This window comes from Leucoraja erinacea, chromosome 18, assembly GCF_028641065.1.
Source record: "Leucoraja erinacea ecotype New England chromosome 18, Leri_hhj_1, whole genome shotgun sequence".
Classification (NCBI taxonomy): Eukaryota; Metazoa; Chordata; class Chondrichthyes; order Rajiformes; family Rajidae; genus Leucoraja; species Leucoraja erinaceus.
In genome coordinates, this window is record NC_073394.1 from 24,831,071 (window position 1) to 24,850,673 (window position 19,603).

The 19,603-nt window shown below is 42.0% G+C and overlaps 1 protein-coding gene across 2 annotated transcripts in view; it reads left to right on the forward strand.

Annotated features, from left to right (window-relative positions):
• Positions 1-19,603, forward strand: part of slc22a18 (solute carrier family 22 member 18) — a 79,605-nt gene that overhangs the window by 36,049 nt on the left and 23,953 nt on the right. For both annotated transcript variants that reach the window (XM_055649650.1, XM_055649651.1), the window contains exons 5-7: positions 7,022-7,131; positions 8,940-9,050; positions 14,687-14,787. In XM_055649650.1, the coding sequence (XP_055505625.1) occupies positions 7,022-7,131; positions 8,940-9,050; positions 14,687-14,787 (322 nt within the window). The remainder of the gene's footprint in view (positions 1-7,021; positions 7,132-8,939; positions 9,051-14,686; positions 14,788-19,603) is intronic.

The window sequence follows — 19,603 nt, forward strand, 5'->3', positions numbered from 1 at the left end:
TCAATAAATAAGGTTCTCCCATGACCTCGCGCGCTTCGTGCGACGTGCATGAAGAGCGATGGCGCGGTGATTATGTAATAACTACACAATAAAGACCTTTTTTACCCCCAAAAAATTATTTACTCAAAATAACATCTGAAACATAAACTACATATGTTTACCTGATGGAAAATCCCAAAAAAAAAAAAAATCGAAAATTTGGACCCAGACCTCCTCAGTCGCGCTCAATTGCCCCCCTTAAAAATCAAATTGCCCCCCTGTGGGGCGTACGCCCCATGTTGGGAACCACTGGGTTAGACAGTCAGAACCTATTTCCCAGGGTCGAAATGTCAATGACTAGAGGTATAGCCTTGAGATGAGAGTGTAGAGAGTCCAAACGTTGTGTACAAACATTGTTTTCATTAAGACATTACAGGGTTGGCATACATGTGAGTTTGGTACACGCTAACATAAAGTCATTGTTGCTGCTGTTGATCGAGGTTGTTGACTCGCGATCTCGAGCAAAGTTTCTGCTGTTGTAGGACACACCCCTTAACTTGTGACGTTCTCTTCCCGCCAAACGCAGTCACGTTCCAGTTCTGGTGGCGAGGGATCGATCAGTAAGTGGCTTGATCACAAGAGGAGCAAAGTTTTTAAATGGAGATGTGCAGGGTAATATTTTCACCAAGAGGATGGTGGGTGTCTGGAACACACTGCCAAAGGTGGTGGTGGAGGCAGATACGATTGGGGCATTTAGAGTCTTTTAAACAGGCATGTGGATATGCAGTGAATGGAGGAATATGGATTATGTGCAGGCAGATTAGATCAGTTCATCTTGGCATCATGATCGGCACAGAAATTGTGGGTCGAATGGCCTGTTCCTGTGCTGTATTGTTCCATATTCTATGTTCATATAGAGCATTATACCTGCCCTTTAGTGTTAATAGGAGTGGGGGGGAAATTACTTACCAGAGGGTGACGATCATCCTTGCATGAGGAATGGGGTGATTGTCAGTTGAAGTCCAGGGAGGTGTTTGTTGGGAGAGGGAATTGATTCGATGCTTGAATGCACTACCTTTGTTGCCCTGATGTTGAGTCCATTTGGTACAGGTTTTGCTGTCCCCGAGTTGATGCTGCCTCTTAATTAATGAGTGTTTAATTGAATCCGGTTATGTAGTGGAGGTACAATGATTTAATGGAGCATTTGCTACCAACATTTCATGCCGGTAATTGAACAAGCTTACATTGCATGTCATTGGAAGGGTGACGTGCTATTGATAAACCAGTAATGAATTGAAAGTATGATTTTTCTCACCTTCTATTTACCATTTTTTCCCCCTGTATCTAAGTTACTAAGCAGTAGAGGAACAAATTTACGGAGAATACTGGCCACAATAGGAAGTAAGCAGGGAGCATTATCCCTGATACAAGATGCATGGTAGCACACATTCAGTCTCTTAACAGTTTAATGAGTGGTGAGTGAACTTGAATAAGAGCATAGTATTCTACAACCAAATAATGGCTGCAGTGGCTCTGAGTTTGGCTTCACATCATCTCAGAATGTGATTTCTGTTGGTTTGTGGCCCGTTATGAGTGAATACATAAGTAAGCAGTGATTATTTAGGACATTAATGAACATGTGGAAGGCATTTACATTGTGCAGATGAGAGCTTCAAAACACGATTAGTTGAAAATGCAATTTTATAGCAGAACTCTGTCATAAACTAAATTTTTAAAGTGGAAAAGTCACTGATTTGAGTGCCAAAGCCACTATCATTAGATTATTTCTCTTGCTGTTTGTTGAACATTACTGTATATCAATATTTGGTGCATTTGGCTACAACACTTAATAAAACAATTAATTGGCTGCAAAATACCGTGTTGCTTTGACATCTCGCAATATAAATGTCTATTAATAAAAAAAATCTAAATTTTTAGTCATCATAATGTCAAATCATACTTCTTTTCCTCCAAGTAGTTTTTTTAGCTTTTTATGTATATGCTTGCATTCTATATTTTAAAAGTTCTCAGCCTGGAGTTGTCCTGAATAGACTAGGACAAAAGGGACTGCAGATATCAAAACCAGAACAAAAACGGACTTTCAAAGTTCTGAGTAGGTGAAAAAGCATTTGTGGAGGTGAAACTGTTAGAAACTGAAGATGTGACATCCTGCATCTTGTATCAGGGATAATGCTCCCTGCCTTCTTTCCCTTGAGGCCAATATTCTCCATAAGTTGACCCTGCATCAGAGCTGCGAGGGTCAGTGTGGCCCGTATGTCAAAGGACATTAGTGCATTGGTGGGTGGGATAGAGACTGATTGGTGACAGGTGGAGAGGAAACTATGGGTTGAATGAACCAGGTTAGAGAAGCGGGAGTTGTGTGGTGGGCATCAGAGGCTGGCAAGTGATAGGTGGTGCATTATGGGGAGGGAATGATGGGCTGATAGAACCAGGAAGGTGGGAGGGGTGTGAGGGAAGAGCAGAGGGAAAAGAAAACTAGGTGGACAGGTGAATGTTTGTGGAAGGATAGCATGTAGAGAGGGGACTGGGTAACCTGAAAATTGAAACATTTGTATTTATACTATTGGGCTGCAAGCTACCCATGCTAAATATGAAGTGCTGTTCTTCCAAGTTGATTTTAGCAATGGTTGGTGTGATAATGGGAAGGAGAATTAAAAGTACAAGCAACTGGAAGTTCAAGATGGCCGCTGTGTACAGAAAGCGGATGCTCAGCAAAACCGTTGCCTAGTCTACACTTGGTTTCACCAACGTGTAGCAGGCCACATCGCGAGCACCAAATGCAGTAGGCCAGGTTGAAAAGAGGTGCAGGTGAACTCTGCCTTACCTGGAAGGGCTGGTTAGGTGGTGAGGCAGGAGGTGAAGGGACAGGTGTTATACTCACAGTTTCTGGGGAAAATGCCTGGGGTCAGAGAGGGGTGGGCAGGGAAGTATGAGCAATCCATGTGAACAGCACAAAAAGTGATAAGAGGGAAGGCAATGACTGGTGTGGGATCATGTTGGAGCTTGCAGAAGTGGCTTAGGAGGTTGTTTGGATGTGAAGACTGGTGAAAGATGAGGACAAAGGGAACTCTATTGCTGTTGTGCTTGGCAAGAGCATGTTGAGAACATACATGGGAGAAATGGACAAAATACAAGTGATACTTCCATTGACTATGGCAGAGGGGAAGGCATGCTCTAGATGAATGACACGTCAGAAGCTCTAGAGCAGAAGGCGCCATTTTCAGAACAGATGAGGTGGACTCGGAGAAATTGAGAAAAAGGGATGGCAATCATTGTTGGGGGCAGGAGTTACAGTCGAGAACCCCACTTGGTTCCACCATCACTTCTCATCTGCTTCCACCTATCTCTATCCTAACATGCTAGTATACACAGCAGTCTTTCCTGCTCCTTCTCAGTCTTGGTGCAGGGACTTGTACCAAAATGTCTACTTACACCTTTTACCTACACAGATGTGTAAGTTATAGGGAAAGGTTGAGTAGGCTGGGTCTCTATTCCATGGAGCGCAGGAGGATGAGGGGGGATCTTATAGAGGTGTACAAAATCATGAGAGGTTAGACAGGTACATGGATAAGACAGGCTTGGAAGGATATGGACCAAGCGCAGGCAAGTGGGACTAGTGTAGCTGGGACATTGTTAACCGGTGTGGGCAAGTTGGACTGAAGGGCCTGTCTCTACACTGAATCACTCTATGACTGCTGCCTGACCCGCTGATTTATTCCAGCATTCGGATTTTGTTCTGAATTAGCCTAGGCATTTACCATGATTTCAGTGATTTCAGTGATAACCTGCGCCCCACTACTTAGTGATATTCAGTAGTCCACACTGAAAACTACGGTAAATGGAAGAGAACAAGACTTTCCCTGGCTTCAGTGATATCCATAATTATGAAGCCTCCTAATGCTCATTCTTTGGATAGGGCATGATAAAAATAGCCTCTGCCTTAGTACTTCTTCTGGAAATGAACTCCAGCATAGTTGGTGCCTTCCAGAGAAAGTTGAAATAGATACTTTCTCATTTTACCCCAACTGCTATAAAATTAGAGGTGGTTAGGTTTGATGGCAACAGACAGTGGCTGCACGCTTTCGATACCCAGCTAACCTTGCCCCTTGAATGTAATGTCACTAACTCCATGCTGCCTGCACACGTGAACGATTGCAGCATGCAACCTGAGGTAATTGCAGTGAGAGGCTAGCATCAGTTGAAGCTACATGGTTGAGCAGATGGAGAGGGAAAGGGGTGTTCTGCATTACCGGGTACAACATGGTGGTGCACAGATTGTCATATCATGATCAGCAAGGCCAAGTGTAGACTCGGTGAACATTTCGTCAAACATTTGCGCTCGGTCCACATTCCCATACAGACCTTTCTGTTATGAGTTGTCCATTGCTAGAGTGAGGTCACACACAAACTGGAGGAACAACGCAAGTAGTGAGGTGAGGCTGATTATTCAACAAAGATATAGCCAATGGCAGCAAGGGAACCACCAATAATACTCCTCACTCACATCCACCTCCCTAGAATCCAAACTCATTTACCTACCCTCTCTCCAGATATTTGGTCGGAAAGCAATATAGACACAAAGCCCAGAGATCAACATAAGGTGTAAAGACCTAAATGAACAGTAGATGCTGTGGATGCAGAGTTGTAAGAAGTTTGTGAATTTTGCACAATCGTCAAGATCAGTAGGTGCATTGTCTTGCCATGTGTACTTTTAGCTTCAGGCTCTGCCTTATTCACCACACCCACTTCTGCCACCTCTGACAATTGCAATCAAACACGATTCATACTCAGCATTTATGTGGTCAATCACACCCTCGCTCTCAACAATGATACACACCCAGTTGGATATGAACACTGCCAAATGTTCAATCGATCATTTCTCATGTATAAACTCGTGTGGTAGTTTCATTAATTAGAATTATAGTTAATTTTATTTTATGGAATCATAGAATTATTACACCAGAGTAGAAGATCATTTGGCTTAACAAGTCTGTGCTAGCTCCATCGAGCCTTACAACATGAAACAAGCTCTTCGGCCCAACCTGTGCATGCCAACCAATTTGCTTAAGGCAGAGATATACAAATTCTTGCTTAGAACGGATGTCAAGGATTATGGGGAGAATGCACTAAAAATAGGATTATGAGGCGGAGATCAGCCATGATTGAATGGTGGAGTAGACTCGATGGGCCGAATGGCCAAATTCTACTCCTATAACTTGTAACTTGTGAACATGCTTAATTGACTTGCCTGTGGCTGGTCTATATCCCTCCAAACCTTTCCTATCCATGTGCCTGTTTAATTGTCATATTTGTACCCACCTCCACCACTTCCTTTGGAAGCTCAGTCCATGTACACAGCATCCGCTGTGTGGAAAAAGTTACCCCGGAGGTCCTTTTAAATATTTTCCCCCTCACCTTAAACCTACATCTTCTAATTTTTGACAACGCTACCTTGGGGAAAAGACAGTAAAGGTAACTAGAACTGTACACAGTATGCCAACTGTGGGCTTATCAACATTTGTATAACTGTAACATAACATCACAACTGCTATACTCAATATCCAGACAAATTGAAAACATGTGTAGCAAACACCTTTTCCGCCATTCTGTCCACAGGTGTTGTCTTCCTCAGGAAACTACATACCTGCACTGCCGGACCTGTTCTACAATATTCCCTAAGGCCCAAACATTTACTACATAAGTCCTGCCCTACTTTATCCTACCATAATGCAACCTCCTGCCTTTATCTGAATTAAACTACATCTTTCATTTCTCATCCCATGGACCCAATTTATCAGGATCCCATGGTAAGTTGATAATGTCATTCACTTTCCACTATGCCGCCAATATAACTGTCATTAGTAAATTTACTACATTCACATCCAAATTGTTAGTATATACTGTGTAATGAACAACAGTGGATCCAGCACTGATCCTTATGGTACACCACTTGTTACAGAACTCTAGTCTGTAAAACAATATCTACGGCCACCCTGTTTCCTACCTTTGAGTCAACTAATATGTTTCCTTCAGTCCCATTTCCCTGTTCTTGGCCCATGGCTACACAAATTATTCTATCTCGAGTACCTTTCAAGATGCCTGTTGAAAGCTCTGATTGATACTGTTTACACAGCCCTAATAAGTAGTGAGTTCAAAATCATAGCTATTCACTGTATTAAAAAATAAGATTATTCACATCCTCCTTAAATCTTTTGCTCAAAACAAAACACTGTGGTCGTTGAATCACTTGCTAATTGGAACTACATCTCAAATATGCATATCCAAAATCAGTCATGGTCAATGAGGCTTTTCTGTTTCCCCTCTAGGCTGTCAGTAAAATGTTGACTCATGCTGGTGTATAAGTTCATAGTTACCTACAGCCTACTTTCGTCACTCACCAAAGTATTTGTGTGTAAGCACAGAATGTGTTTTAGCAAATAATACAACCACATATATACTGTATTACATCCAAAGTTTATTGTATTCTCACTTGCCAAATACCTCAATTTTTCTGTGGGATGAGTACTGTTGTGGCCATAGTACATAATAAATTATTGAAGCAGGCTAACTAGTTTAATTATGCACCAGATCATGAACTCTGAACGAAGGTATTGGTCGATTATTTATTTTAAACCAGAGACTACTGATTGAACCTCCTACTGCATTTAAATTGACACATTTGTTAATTCAGCATAAAATATATACCGGTAAGTAAAATATTTTGTGTGAATCGGTCTTCAGATCACATTCAATTTATGAGTTGTCATGATACAGAAATTCCTATTTTGGAATAATTGAATTCTCAGCTGCAAAAAATAACGGATAAAACTCCTGTTACATTAGTACAATCGACAGAAAATCTAAAACAGCAAAGCTGTATGATGCGGATCAAAGAATCTCTCGCACACTTTGATCTAAGCTATTCTGATACATGTCTTTGTCTGATGCCTAATTGATGACAGGTGTATGATGCAAATTGTAATGTCCACGTTATTGATTTAATTTCCATTGCTTCCTTCAGGGAGTCATTTGCCGCCTACATAGCAGCAGTTGGATCTCTTGTGAACACCATTATAGTGATGAAATACATCCCAGAGCATACCAAATCCTTGACGCAGGAAAATAAGCCAGGTTAGTTGAGGTTTATGTGTGTCACGGCACAGTCCAACCATGAACAATAGTTCTTGTGTAAACCCACGCCTTTGTACTTCTGTCCAATTTCTGGTTTAGAAGTGTTCTTGCATTATCCATCCTGTCCAGAAAACATTAATTTCACAGGCATCAGAAGCTCTTAGACATTCCATCAAATCTTTGGATGTTACAGAATGACATTTAACTAGTCATATCTGTGCCTCTTTAAAATAGCTGTTGAATTAAATTACAGTTCCTAATTTGTCCCCATAATCCTGAAAATTCTTGCAATCAATGTATGAGTCTCGTTATTGCTGCCGGTTCTGATGGAATCTGATTCCATCATCGTGTTAGGTAACACATTCCAGTTCCTGACAACGCCCTCGGTGAAAAAATTTCCTAATTTCCGTTCTGATATTTTTGCCATTTATTTAAAATCTTTAACATCTGGTCATCAACCCACTTGCCTGAGTAAACATTTATCCTACGTACTCTTATCGTGGAGGTCTGTTGAAGCCGGATATGCAACGTTCAACTCCTGCCAAGTGAGTACTTGTAGGCATCCATCCACAGGAACTGTCCAACTGGGACTGATTAGTGCAGCCAAGAATATGATTACAGTCCACTCCCTCCCCCCCCCAACCCCCACTCCTAAGGTCAGATGCAATGATCTTTTGATTTGGAACAGTTGCCTCAGCTGAGGATGTGAAGCTGAGATGTTTTCTCACTGATGGTGGTTTGAAAAGCTCTCCCAAATGATGCTGGATCAATTGAACAGTTTGAGACTGAGGTCTGCAGATGTTTGTTACATATAAAGAGATGGGATACAAATATGAATTAATCAGATAACAAAGATGAATTACAGATCTGCATAATGTACTTGATACCAGAGTAACTTCAGAGAATGCAAAAGAATAATCCCCCCCAACCCCCCCACCTCCAGTGCCTCACCTGGACGTGCACCTATTTTTACCCTCCCGCTCATCGACCTATGTTCCTTTCTCTGGTTTCACAAACTACAGCTCTTGAATCCTCTGTCTCATGCCTTCTTTCATCTCTGGCCTTTGTTCCAACCATCTGCCTATTGACTCCCTCCCACCTCGCTTGTGTCCACCTATTACCTGCCACACTTTGGCCTGCCTCTCCTCTCTTCCAGCCTTCTTCCCCACCACCCTACAGTCAGTCAAAGGATCCCAACCCGATATGCCACTTATCCATGTGCTCCAGAGATGCTGCCTGACCTGCCGAGTTACTCCAACACTTTGTGTCCTTCAGTGAATGCATGGTCTTTTCCTGCTTGTATAATTTAATTTTTATAGATCAATACTATAAATCAGTTCATTTATGTGCAGATCAATTAAAATACAGTATCTATTTATTTTGATATTAAGCAATAGTGCGCATGACTTGTGCAAGAATTATGGATAGCATGGATGAGAGACTGTGAAGTGCAATGCATGTCTGCTTTCAAATGGCTGTTTGGTTCCCCAAGGGGATTTGGACATTGTCAGCCCACCAAGGCACATTATAAATTTGCATGACCTGATAGTTTAATTCGGAGAGATTATACGAAAAATGGATTTGAGATCTCCCTTTCCCCAGCAGCATATATAACAAAATGATGAGCAACTTCCCTAGAGGATCTGTGGATAAAGACACTAAATAGAATAATCCCTATTTAATCACTGGATTATGCTGATAGAGAAGAAAGTAAATCAAATTGGACGAGTAGTAAAAAATAAACAATTGAGAGCATGTACATGAAACCAGGAACCTGCAGAGCAGTGACATACTCACTTCAATCCTAGAATTGACTTCCAGCAGGAGCATCTTCAATGTGAACAAATTCTTCAGACTGCTGAGCATACCTGGAGCTGCAGAAATACTTGCCATTAAAACCATCACTGCACTGCCCATTGGTAAGCCAACTTTTGGAATTCAATATTTTATATTTGAATATAAAAGAGACAGCTGCTCAGTAAGTTTTTGTTTAATGCGCTTTATTATAATTGTCACTGTTTCCGCAATGGGTAAGTAACATCATATTTTATACGTTCATATAATGGTCAAGCATAATGTAAAATATGTTACCATATACTGCATTGTATAATGACTACTAATATTGTCATCGTTCTTTTTTTTTCCTCAAGGATATAGCTCAGCCGGTTCTATTTGCTACTTCACCTAAACTAATATATGCGAGTCCAAACATTTAAGCATTGGTGCTAAGCAATAAGGAATGGCATACGTGGGGCCTACAAGCCCTGAGTTAATTCCATCAGGCAGTTCTTTAATCCCGTAAAGCTCAGACAGAGCCTGGGATAGTTTGATTGAAAGGTTTCTCTGTAACATCAGGAGTTGGATTGGACTGAAGATGAATGAAGAATTTTGATGGCTGTCTGGGTCAAAGGAAGGAATACTTCATGGATGAAGTATTATTCAGAAGCCATTCAGCTATCATGCCTTTTAGATCAATCCAACTAGAACCCCTTGATAGACACAAAGTGCTGGAGTAACTCGTCGGGTCAGGCAGCTTCTCTGGAGAAAACAGATCAGTGATGTTGAAGGACCCTTTTTTGGACTGTAAAGAAGGATCCTGACCCAAAACCCCTTTCCAGCCATTACTTCATCATAATCGGCGGTCACTCGAAACGAGTATGACTGTCCTCTCCTCTCCAAAGGGTCGTCTATTTGTGGGTCTGCAGATGTCTGCAGAGGCCGACGCGATCCACACACCTTGGTGCAACGTGGGTAGTGGAGACTGGCGGTGGTTGGTAGTTATCGAGCCCCCTTCTCTCTCTCCTTACGGTGTTGTCGCTTTGTCTCTGTGACATGGCGTAGTTCCATTTCGTGACGTGCAGCTCCTTCCTGCACGGATTTCCTCCAGGAGCGCCTGTCCAGTGCAATGTGCTCCCAGTTGCTCGATGTGATGTGAAATTTCTTCAGACCGTTGTCCTTGATGTGTTTCTTTGGCCTGCCAGGGGCTCGCCAACCTTCCTTTAATTGAGAGTACAGGATTTGTTTAGCAAGACATGTGTTGGACAGGCGGATGACATGGCCAGTTCATCGAAGTTGGTGCTGCGTTATTGTGGTGGTGATGTTGGTCATGATGGCTTCCTCCAAAATGCTGATGTTGGTGCGTTTGTCCTCCCAGCTGATCCTCTGAATCTTTAGTAAGGATTTTTGATGGTATTGTTCCAGGGCTCTCAGATGCCTGCTTTAGGTGGTCCATGACTCAGCTCCATACAACAGGGTGGAGAGGATAACGGATCTGTAGTCCAGCAGTTTTGTTTGATCCTTTAGGTCTCGGTCTTCAAAGACTCTTTTCCTGAGTCTGGCGTAGGCTCCGCTGGCACAACGCACGCGATGGTTGACCTCAGAGTCAATGGCAGCTTTTGGGGAAAGAATGCTGCCAAGGTAGGGGAAGTGGTCAAGAGTAGTGTCGTCCAATTTTATAGTGGGCTGGGTAGATGGCTGGTTGGGTGGAGGTTGATGTAGGACCTGGGTCTTCTTGATATTTAAGGCTAGGCCCATGGCTCTGTATGCCTTGGCAAAGGCATTCAGGATGCCCTGGAGATCTTCTGCAGAGCGTGCTGCAATGGCGCAGTTGTCTGCGTACTGAAGCTCCATGATGGCCGTGTTACTAACTTTGCTCTTGGCCTTCAACCTATTAAGGTTGAAGAACCCACTGTCAGTTTTGTAGAGGATTGGTATCCCCTGCGGCAGCTCTTCCCCAATAAGGTGAGGTATGGCAGCTATGAAGATGACAAACATGGTGGGTGCGATGATGCATCCCTGTTTGACCCCCGTTTCCACAGTGAAGGACTCGGACTCAGAGCCGCAGTTGCTGAGCACTGTGACCGACATGCCATCTTGTAGAAGCCTCAATATTTTGATGTACTTGTCGTGGCAACGTTACCTTGATGTATAAAGGCTGCTTTTGTTCACGGCATTTTTCTTGGAGTTGGCGTGCTGTGAATATCATGTCTGTTGTACCTCTGGATGGGTGGAAGCCACACTGTGATTCTGGGCCATTACTTACAGTATTTATAAACTACGGCCTAAGGAGGAAGCTGTTCAGTCCATTGGGTGTATGTTTGCTCACATCAAAACAATCCCTTTGGACACATTCTTCATCTCCTTAATATCTTGTATTCCTGCTAATTATTCTTTCTCACATGCCCATCATTATTCTTTTGATTCTATTGCCACTTGCCTCCCGGACCAGCACATTTTTGTGAGGATGTGAGAGAAATCACCTGGACAAAATACATGCTTCACAAGGAGAATGTGCAAACTGCATGCAGACAGCACCCGAGGTAGGAATTGAACCTTAGTCACTTGAACTGTCTGGCAGCAACACTTCCTACTGTGTCATAGTTCAAATTCACAAAATTACTTGAAGAGTAATTCTTTGACTAATTAGTCCAGGGCTCCAAATAATTCTTCAAGCCAAGAATCTTAGGTTTGAGGATTACTGCTACTGTAGGTTGTGATGTGGTTGACAAAGTCTATATGGCATCCAGGCCAAATAGCCTGTTTCTACACTGTAACTCTAAAGTCTAAGTCAATGTGAATGTTGCTATTTTTTTAGGGAGATTTTGGGGATATCCTTGAAGCAATTCCTCTGCCATGCTAGAAATCCCCTGCTAGAAATCCCCTCCTGCACAGAATGCCTATTTCAGAAGTCAGATGTCAGGCATGTGAGTGAGGTGACCCTCCCACCAGAACAGGTTGAGCATGTTTAGAGCCTTGATGTTGCGGATGTTGATCTGGGAGGGGACACCAACATGGGTTCACTTATCCTACTAATTGATTATGGAGGTCTGTGGAGAGAGAACTTTGGTAGTGCTCTTCCAGGTGCTCTGAGGCGCTTCCTGTAGATCAGTAAAAGTCTGTGACAAGCCTCTGGAAAATGAGGATCACTTTCCATATTTCAGGATTGACAAATTCACACTCTTCCCTACACAAGCACTGCCTTTGACCATCTGACAACAAGAGGGTTTAAAGATAAAGATGGCACTAAACTTGGTCTACTCTTCAACCTGATCTCAGCCCATCTGTATGACCTGAATACATGAACTACCCAAGCGAGCACCTCCAAATTGCTACCAAGGTAAACATCGGACATCTGACCCTGATATGTTCCTGTTTCTATACCTAATTGTTAAGTTGACAGTCAGTGTATAGAAAACTATACATCGGTCTAAAGTTTCAGGAAAGTAATTAAACTTTTTACCTTTTGTAACCATCAGAGGAATGGTCGGTTATCATGCTATAGGAGGGGGGGGGGAACAAAAAGGGGGAGCCGGCGTGCTTTGTAACTTTGTCTGCGCCGTAGGTGGCCGCAGTTTGTATACATTGAGTGCGCTCGCAAAGAATTTCGCTACCTTGTCACATGTGACAATAAATTATTCCATAAAGTATTCCATTGCATACCATTCCATCTCTCGATGTATGGTTGAGGAATATTTTTGCCATGTCTTGAAGCAATTTATGCTGCAACAAAGCCAATTTATCTTCAGCATTCCTCAAAATTTGGATTTATAGGTAAGTGTTTTAGCATGAAGGAAACAGGTATAATGTGTGAGTGATGTGTGCATTTACAATGGCATTTTTGGATTCTGACTGTGGGTTTCCTCTGGGTGCTCCGGTTTCCTCCCACATCCCAAAGATGTGCGGGTTTGCAGCTTTATTGGCCTCTGAAAATTGTAATGAGCATGTAGGGAGTGGATGCAAAAGTGGGATAACATAAAACCAGTGAACAGGTGATCGATGGTTGGCATGGACTTGGTGGATCAAGAGGCCTGAATCATCCCATATCTTTGAATTAATCAATAAATGAGCTCACTGGAACAATGGTGGTGCACACAGAATTGTGCTGTAGTTGAAGTCTGAGTACTTTGAAACAGAAAACTGAAGATGTTATATAAAGTAAAGAAATGTTTTTTAAAAATGAAAATTATTTTTCTTGCTTGATACATTTGCATTTTGTATTTGTATTTGGGAAATGTCATTGGCAAATTCTGTGTAACTTGAACCCCGTCCTACAAGATTGTTAGGCTGCCTAAATACATGTAAGAGCCTGGGAATTACTGCCTCAAATTTGTTGGTTCTTAACTTCAAAGTTATAGTAGATAGCAGCAATAGCCTGACATGTTAAAGATAATACATTTACTAGGCATTGCATACCCAAAATATCCTCAGTACTCATCTCTTCTCCATCTGTTCCTTCTTTTGCCTCTCTTTCCTCACTCCCTAATGGCAATTCATAATAGTGACTCTAGAGAATGAGGTGGGTTTAATAGCAGAGTTCAATCCTGCCCTCATTCATTTAGTATACTTGCACAAGGCTCATAGAATAGTGATCAAGAGCAGGAAATGTAGTCAATTGTTCCACTCTCCAGGGCTGGTGACATTTTACATGCACTGATATTCTAACCTGAGAATGTATTCATCAGTACATTAAATGACAGGTTATCCCACCACATCAAAGAGATCTTACCATACATTTTTTTACAGGCTATTCAACCTAAATAATTGGCTTTACTCTTACCACTGAAGCAAGATGCAGCTGCTGCAGAAGCTGCAATCTGATTAGGGCCTTCCTGCAACTGCACACTGCGGGAGTGGAAGTTGTGCGGAAACAAAACCTCTCCGTTATCAGTCATATGTGTAAGGGAAAATTGGTATCATGCAGATATAATTTAAATTTTGTGAGCAATTACCATATGCTGCAAAAGGTGGCATACAACTGTACTGTACTTTGAAAATATAATATCAATATAGTATATATTGAAAATATAATATCAATATAGTTTTTGGGGGGAGAAAATGCTAATAAAGGGCATATCCATTTTGAGTGTTGAAGATTGACAAATAAAAGTGGGACCATGTAAATTGCCATGGTCATCCTCTAACCCAGAACAGTAATGAGTGTGAAAAATACACTATTTAGACTTCATTCATGCCCCTCACTAACTCTTCTTATTTACCATAATAATTTGGGGTTAAACAGCTGTTGGTGGGCATACAGACTCGTTGTTAAATTAGCTTAAAATTATTTGGGTAGTCTAAACACCATGTAGTAAATAGTACTTCACACATCTTTTACTGACATTTTATTTGATGGGTAGCACAGTGGAGCAGCTGGTAGAGCTGCTATCTGACAGCACCAGAGACCTAGGTTTGATCCTGACCTCGGGGGCTGTCTGTGTGGTGTTTGCATATTCCCCCTCTGACCGCATGAATCTCCTCTGGTTCCTCCCCCATTGTAAAGACGTGTGAGTTTGTAGGTTATTTGGCCACAGTAAATTGCCTCTAATGTTTAGGGAATGGATGAGAAAGTGGGGTAACATAGAACTAGTGTGGATGGGTGATCTGTGAGCCGAATGGCCTATTTCTGTGCTGTATCACTAAAATTAAAACTAAAAACTAAAACATGCTCCAATCTTAGTTTGATAAATAGAGAATTTGTTCAAGTTAATTCCACATATTTTGTAGAACTGGAATGCATCAAAACCTTGAATGGTCTGGCTATCTTGTTCCCCTGCAGGAGTGTTCCAGAGTATGTTTTCAGTTGTTGCTATGAATTATTTCAAACTGGAAGCAGAGTACAACGGCTACCTCATGGCTTATGTTGGTGTTCTGCAAATGGTAAGTGATATCTCATTACTCCATCCAGCTGTGCTGAGCACCACTGGAGATAACGGCAAATACCGGAAGAAATGGATGTTCCCATATATCTGGCAAAATATAAGTGCAATACTGTACTTAGAATGTCATCATTAAGCAGGTATAAGTTGCACAGTTTAAAACAATTTTTCCATGCATACAATTCACCAACATATCCACTGGAAAATTGGATTACAGCTTGCCATTTATGTTAAGGATTCAATGTATGATGTCTAAGTTTGCTTGCATTGAGATATATTTTATTGTTAGCAGAACAGGACCATATGACATCTTTTTACAAACATGAAGTGGTTGCTCTTATCATCCAAGACACAGACACTGCTTTATTTTACAATGCATGTCATGGAACAAGAAAAGTATAAAGTATTCGCAATTACAATAAAAGTGGAGCGACCTTCAATTAACTAAACAACCAATAGAATCTGGAACAGTAGAAGCTCAAATATCAATGCTGAGAACTATATTCTGCACTCTGTATCTTTCCCTTCACTCTACGTGTCATCCTTGAGTTTGGCTTAATTGTATTTATGTATAGCATTATCTGATTTGATTGGATAACATGCAAAACAAACCTTTTCACTGTAACTCCCTACACGTGACAATAACAAACCTAAACTTATCAGTTTAGTGTTTCCAAATATCTCTACTTAGCTGGGTTTTATTTGGTGACAATCACATCAAGTTATATTCACTATTGCAAGATTATAGTGTAGATTTAGTAAAATGAAGTATCACAGAGTACATTCAAAGTATCAATTGTAAATTTGCTGTTTTCTGTGGTGTGCACAAAGGATCAGGTTTGGATTCCTTTTTAGAATCAAGCCATCAGCGTTGAAACAGGCCCTTCAGCCCAACTTGCCCACTCTACACTAGTCCCACGTGCCTGCATTTGGTCCATATCGCTCTCAACCTATCCTATCCATATGATTCCATTTGATTCCACGTGAATCCTTTTAATTCACTTCAGGAACACATCTAGTCCCTCATTGGGACCAATTTTACTGAGGCTTGCCAAAGCCTCCAGCAGGTGAAAAGAGGCTTTATCTTGATTGACAAAATGACTTTGTTTACTTTGGTAGGAAAGCAGAAAAGCAGATTATTTCGATTAAATTAAAAGGTGTAGCTCTTGAGAAATCTTGTGAACAAATCACTCAAATTGAACATGCAAATGTGGCAAAAAACTAGAAATGCATATGATACATTGACATTTAATGAAAGAGGATTCAAATTCAAGAGCAAGACGTTGCTTCACTCATCCCTGAGAAGAATGCATCTGGAATATTATGTACAGGCCTGGTCTCCAATCCTTCCTAAGGAAAGATATTTTTGAAGAAGAGAGAGTGCAGCAATTGTACACCAGGTGGATGCACGGGATTAGCATCTTATTATTTACCTGTACTTCTCTGATTTTGGATCTGCTACTGATTATAAATTACATTGTGTGCCGGCAGAATTATCTGTGTCATGCAAGACAATATTTATAATTTTATATTCTTCTTTCATTCATTTACCATCTCTCGTTCTCAGGGACGGAAATCGTTAGTAAAACATGGGGTGGGGGGGGCACAATTTCTTGGTGGCTGCACGCCCATGTGCACACCCACACACCCGAGGCTTCGGCCATGGGCCTTGGGGACGATAACATCGGGAGCTGGCCTGGTTGGTGACCGACTCCGAACTCCAGCAACAGCAGCTTCATCGCCCTGAATCGTGGGGCTTGAATCGGCCCATTCACGGGGCCATTCATTTAGGTTTGCTTTAGGTTCCCCATAGCGCCAGAAAACAGGGTTTGATCCTGACCTCGGGTGGTGCCTGTGCTGAGTTTGCTCATTCACCCTGTGACCACGTGGGTTTCCTCCAGGTGCTTCAGTTCCTCCCACATCCCAAAGACGTGTGGGTTTGTAGGTTAATTGGCCTCTGTAAAAATTACCACTGTAGTGTAAGGAATGGATGTGATAGCGGGATAGCTTAGAACTAGTGTGAACGGGTGATCGATGGTCAGTGGGGTCTCAGTGGGCCGAAGCTGTGTCTCTAAATTAAACCTGGTCCTTTAATCATTATTTTTGTAATTTATTCTTGGAATTTACTGATTTGGCCCCAGTAATCCTGGGGCTGCATGTTCCAAGCCTTCCTTATCGTCCCAATTCTCTTAGTGGTCAATTCATCTGTTAAGAATTCCAAGGCCTGGAATTAAACTATTCCAGATTGAGTCTGCCCAGAGTTCAGCAGAGCCATAATGTAACTTCTCCCTCATAGAGCATATATCAGTATGGCAAAAGTACAGGCCCTTCGGACTACAGTGTCTGTGCCGAACATGTTATTTTGCCCTCTATCTGAACCCCCTACTGATTCATTGTTCCTACAAGTAATTGCTGCTGGAGGAATTCAGTGAAATTGGATCTGCTCCTCCATTCCCCCTGCACTGCCCACAGCCAATTGTGATCTTCATTACTTGTGCTGTAATGCTGCGGCCATTCAGGTTAGTCCTGCCCTTGATCTCCTTGGCATGTTATTTACCATTTACCATGAATGCTCAGGAGTTATAAGAAATGTGAATCCTCCACATTAAATGATTGTACAATTAGAAATAAATCAACTAAAAATAGATCCCTGATAGTAATAACCTCCAGCTCTTATCTTGCTGCACTGTTTCTTTCTGTATCCACCACTTTATTTGCACCCTGTCGATCTCTATTTTCATTGATATTAACGCCGATTTCCAACACTGTACTTTTCATATTACTTTCCTGGAGCACTGCAGATGTGTCTATCCATGCATAACATGCAAGTCCTGATACAGATTCTCAACCCAAAACACCAACAATTGCTGTCCCCCCTCCCCACCCCCATAGAAGCTGCTCGACCAACCTGGGTTCCTCCAGCAGTTCATTATTAATCATCAGTAAGTTCTCTATCCTGCACTGATAATAGTCTCCTTGTTTTCTTTTGAAGTACACCTGACATGGTGTGAAGGTTGGCGGGGAGATGGGGAATTGGAGTAGGTAAAAATCTAAGACAATGGAAACCACTATCTTCTGAAGGTAGACAAAAATGCTGGAGAAACTCAGCGGGTGAGGCAGCATCTATGGAACGAAGGAAATAGGCGACGTGGTCTCGACCTGAAACCCGTCGCCTATTTCCTTCGCTCCATAGATGCTGCCTCACCCGCTGAGTTTCTCCAGCATTTTTGTCTACCTTCGATATTCCAGAATCTGCAGTTCCTTCTTAAACTATCTTCTGAAGTGTTATTTAAGATTGAATGAGGTCTTTGATTTTATATTTCTGAAGGAACAGAACAGTACCTAAGAAAATGTAGCTCTTAAAGGCATTTTGCAGATGAGATTATAAAAATAGAGGTTCTAAAGTTCTGCAACACTGGAGGAGAATTTGGCCGGCGTGGTAGTGCGTGGGTTGGCGGAAGAGGGGGGGGGGGGGGGGGGGGGGGGGCGAGGGAGAGGAAAGCAGTGTTGTTGTTAACACTCATGAAAGAGACTTTTAGTTTGGGGAAATGGAATGTGATCTGGTTTGACCATACAACAGAGGGAGAACCTGGTGCTTTGCAAAACTGGGTTAGGTTGAAGGTAGGATAATATAACAGCATTTTAGGGAAATGTTGCTTCCCTCAGCACGGTACCCTTTGGCAGATTCAGTTTACGTGCAGAAAGATTGGCACACACAGCGAAGGTTGACCTCTGCCTTGATGCCAAGGAACACTTCCACTCTGTACATTTGAAACACAGGGAAACATTCACTGTCAGACAAAGAACAAACTAGTCACAGAAGGAACAGTGCTGAGTCACATCATTTAAATAAATAGTAGCTCATAAATAGGATTATGGATTTACTGAATAACCAAGCGGATTAGGCTTGAACCATTTCAGCCTGTCCTAAGCAATGTTTGCTTTTCGTGCATCACATTGCATACACTCCCCAATCCAGCAAGCAAAAAAAACGGATTAAAAAAGCAAGCCATTGAAGGGGAAAAATGCTTGGAAATACCTCTGTGAAGTGGGTGTGCTCCAACTGCTGTTTTTTTGCAGGACTCCCGCTGTTCTTGATGTTCTCAATATCAGCTCGTACATTCCTTCTCCACAACCTTCATGGGCCAAGAATTACAAAGTCTGTGGGAATGTTACGTTTTTTCAAGGAGACTTTCAGCATGTTCATGAATCTTTTTCTCTGTCTCATTCCCACCATCTTCACCAGTGCCAATCCAGATAACCGCGGTAGCTCTGATAAATATTATACGTACATACCATCTTCAGCTGCTTTCATCACTCGTAAGGTCTGAAGTGAGGATGTTTGCTGATGATAGCAAAATGTATGCGACTCCTCAGATAATGAAGTAGTCACCATCCAGATGCAGCAAGACCTGGAGAATGTCCAGGCCTGGGCTGTTAAGTGGCAAATAACATTTGTGTCATACGAGTGCCAGGCAACGATGATATTCATAAGAAAACATCCAGCTGTCACCTCCTGACATTCATTGGCATTACCATTTGTATCAATATCCAGAGGGTTATTGCTGGGGTGCCTCAGCGGGTTAGGTAACATCTGAGGAGGGAATGGATAGGTGGCATTTCGGCTCGGGATCTTTCTTCAAACTTTACCTATCCATTCTCCCACAGAAGCTGCCTAACTTGCTGAGTCACAGCAGCACTTTGTGTTTTACTCAAGATTCCATATCTGTGGTTCCTTGTGTCTCCTGGGAGTTACTGTTGGCCAGAAACTGAACAGGAGTATCCATATACACAATGTAACTACAAGACCAGGCTTG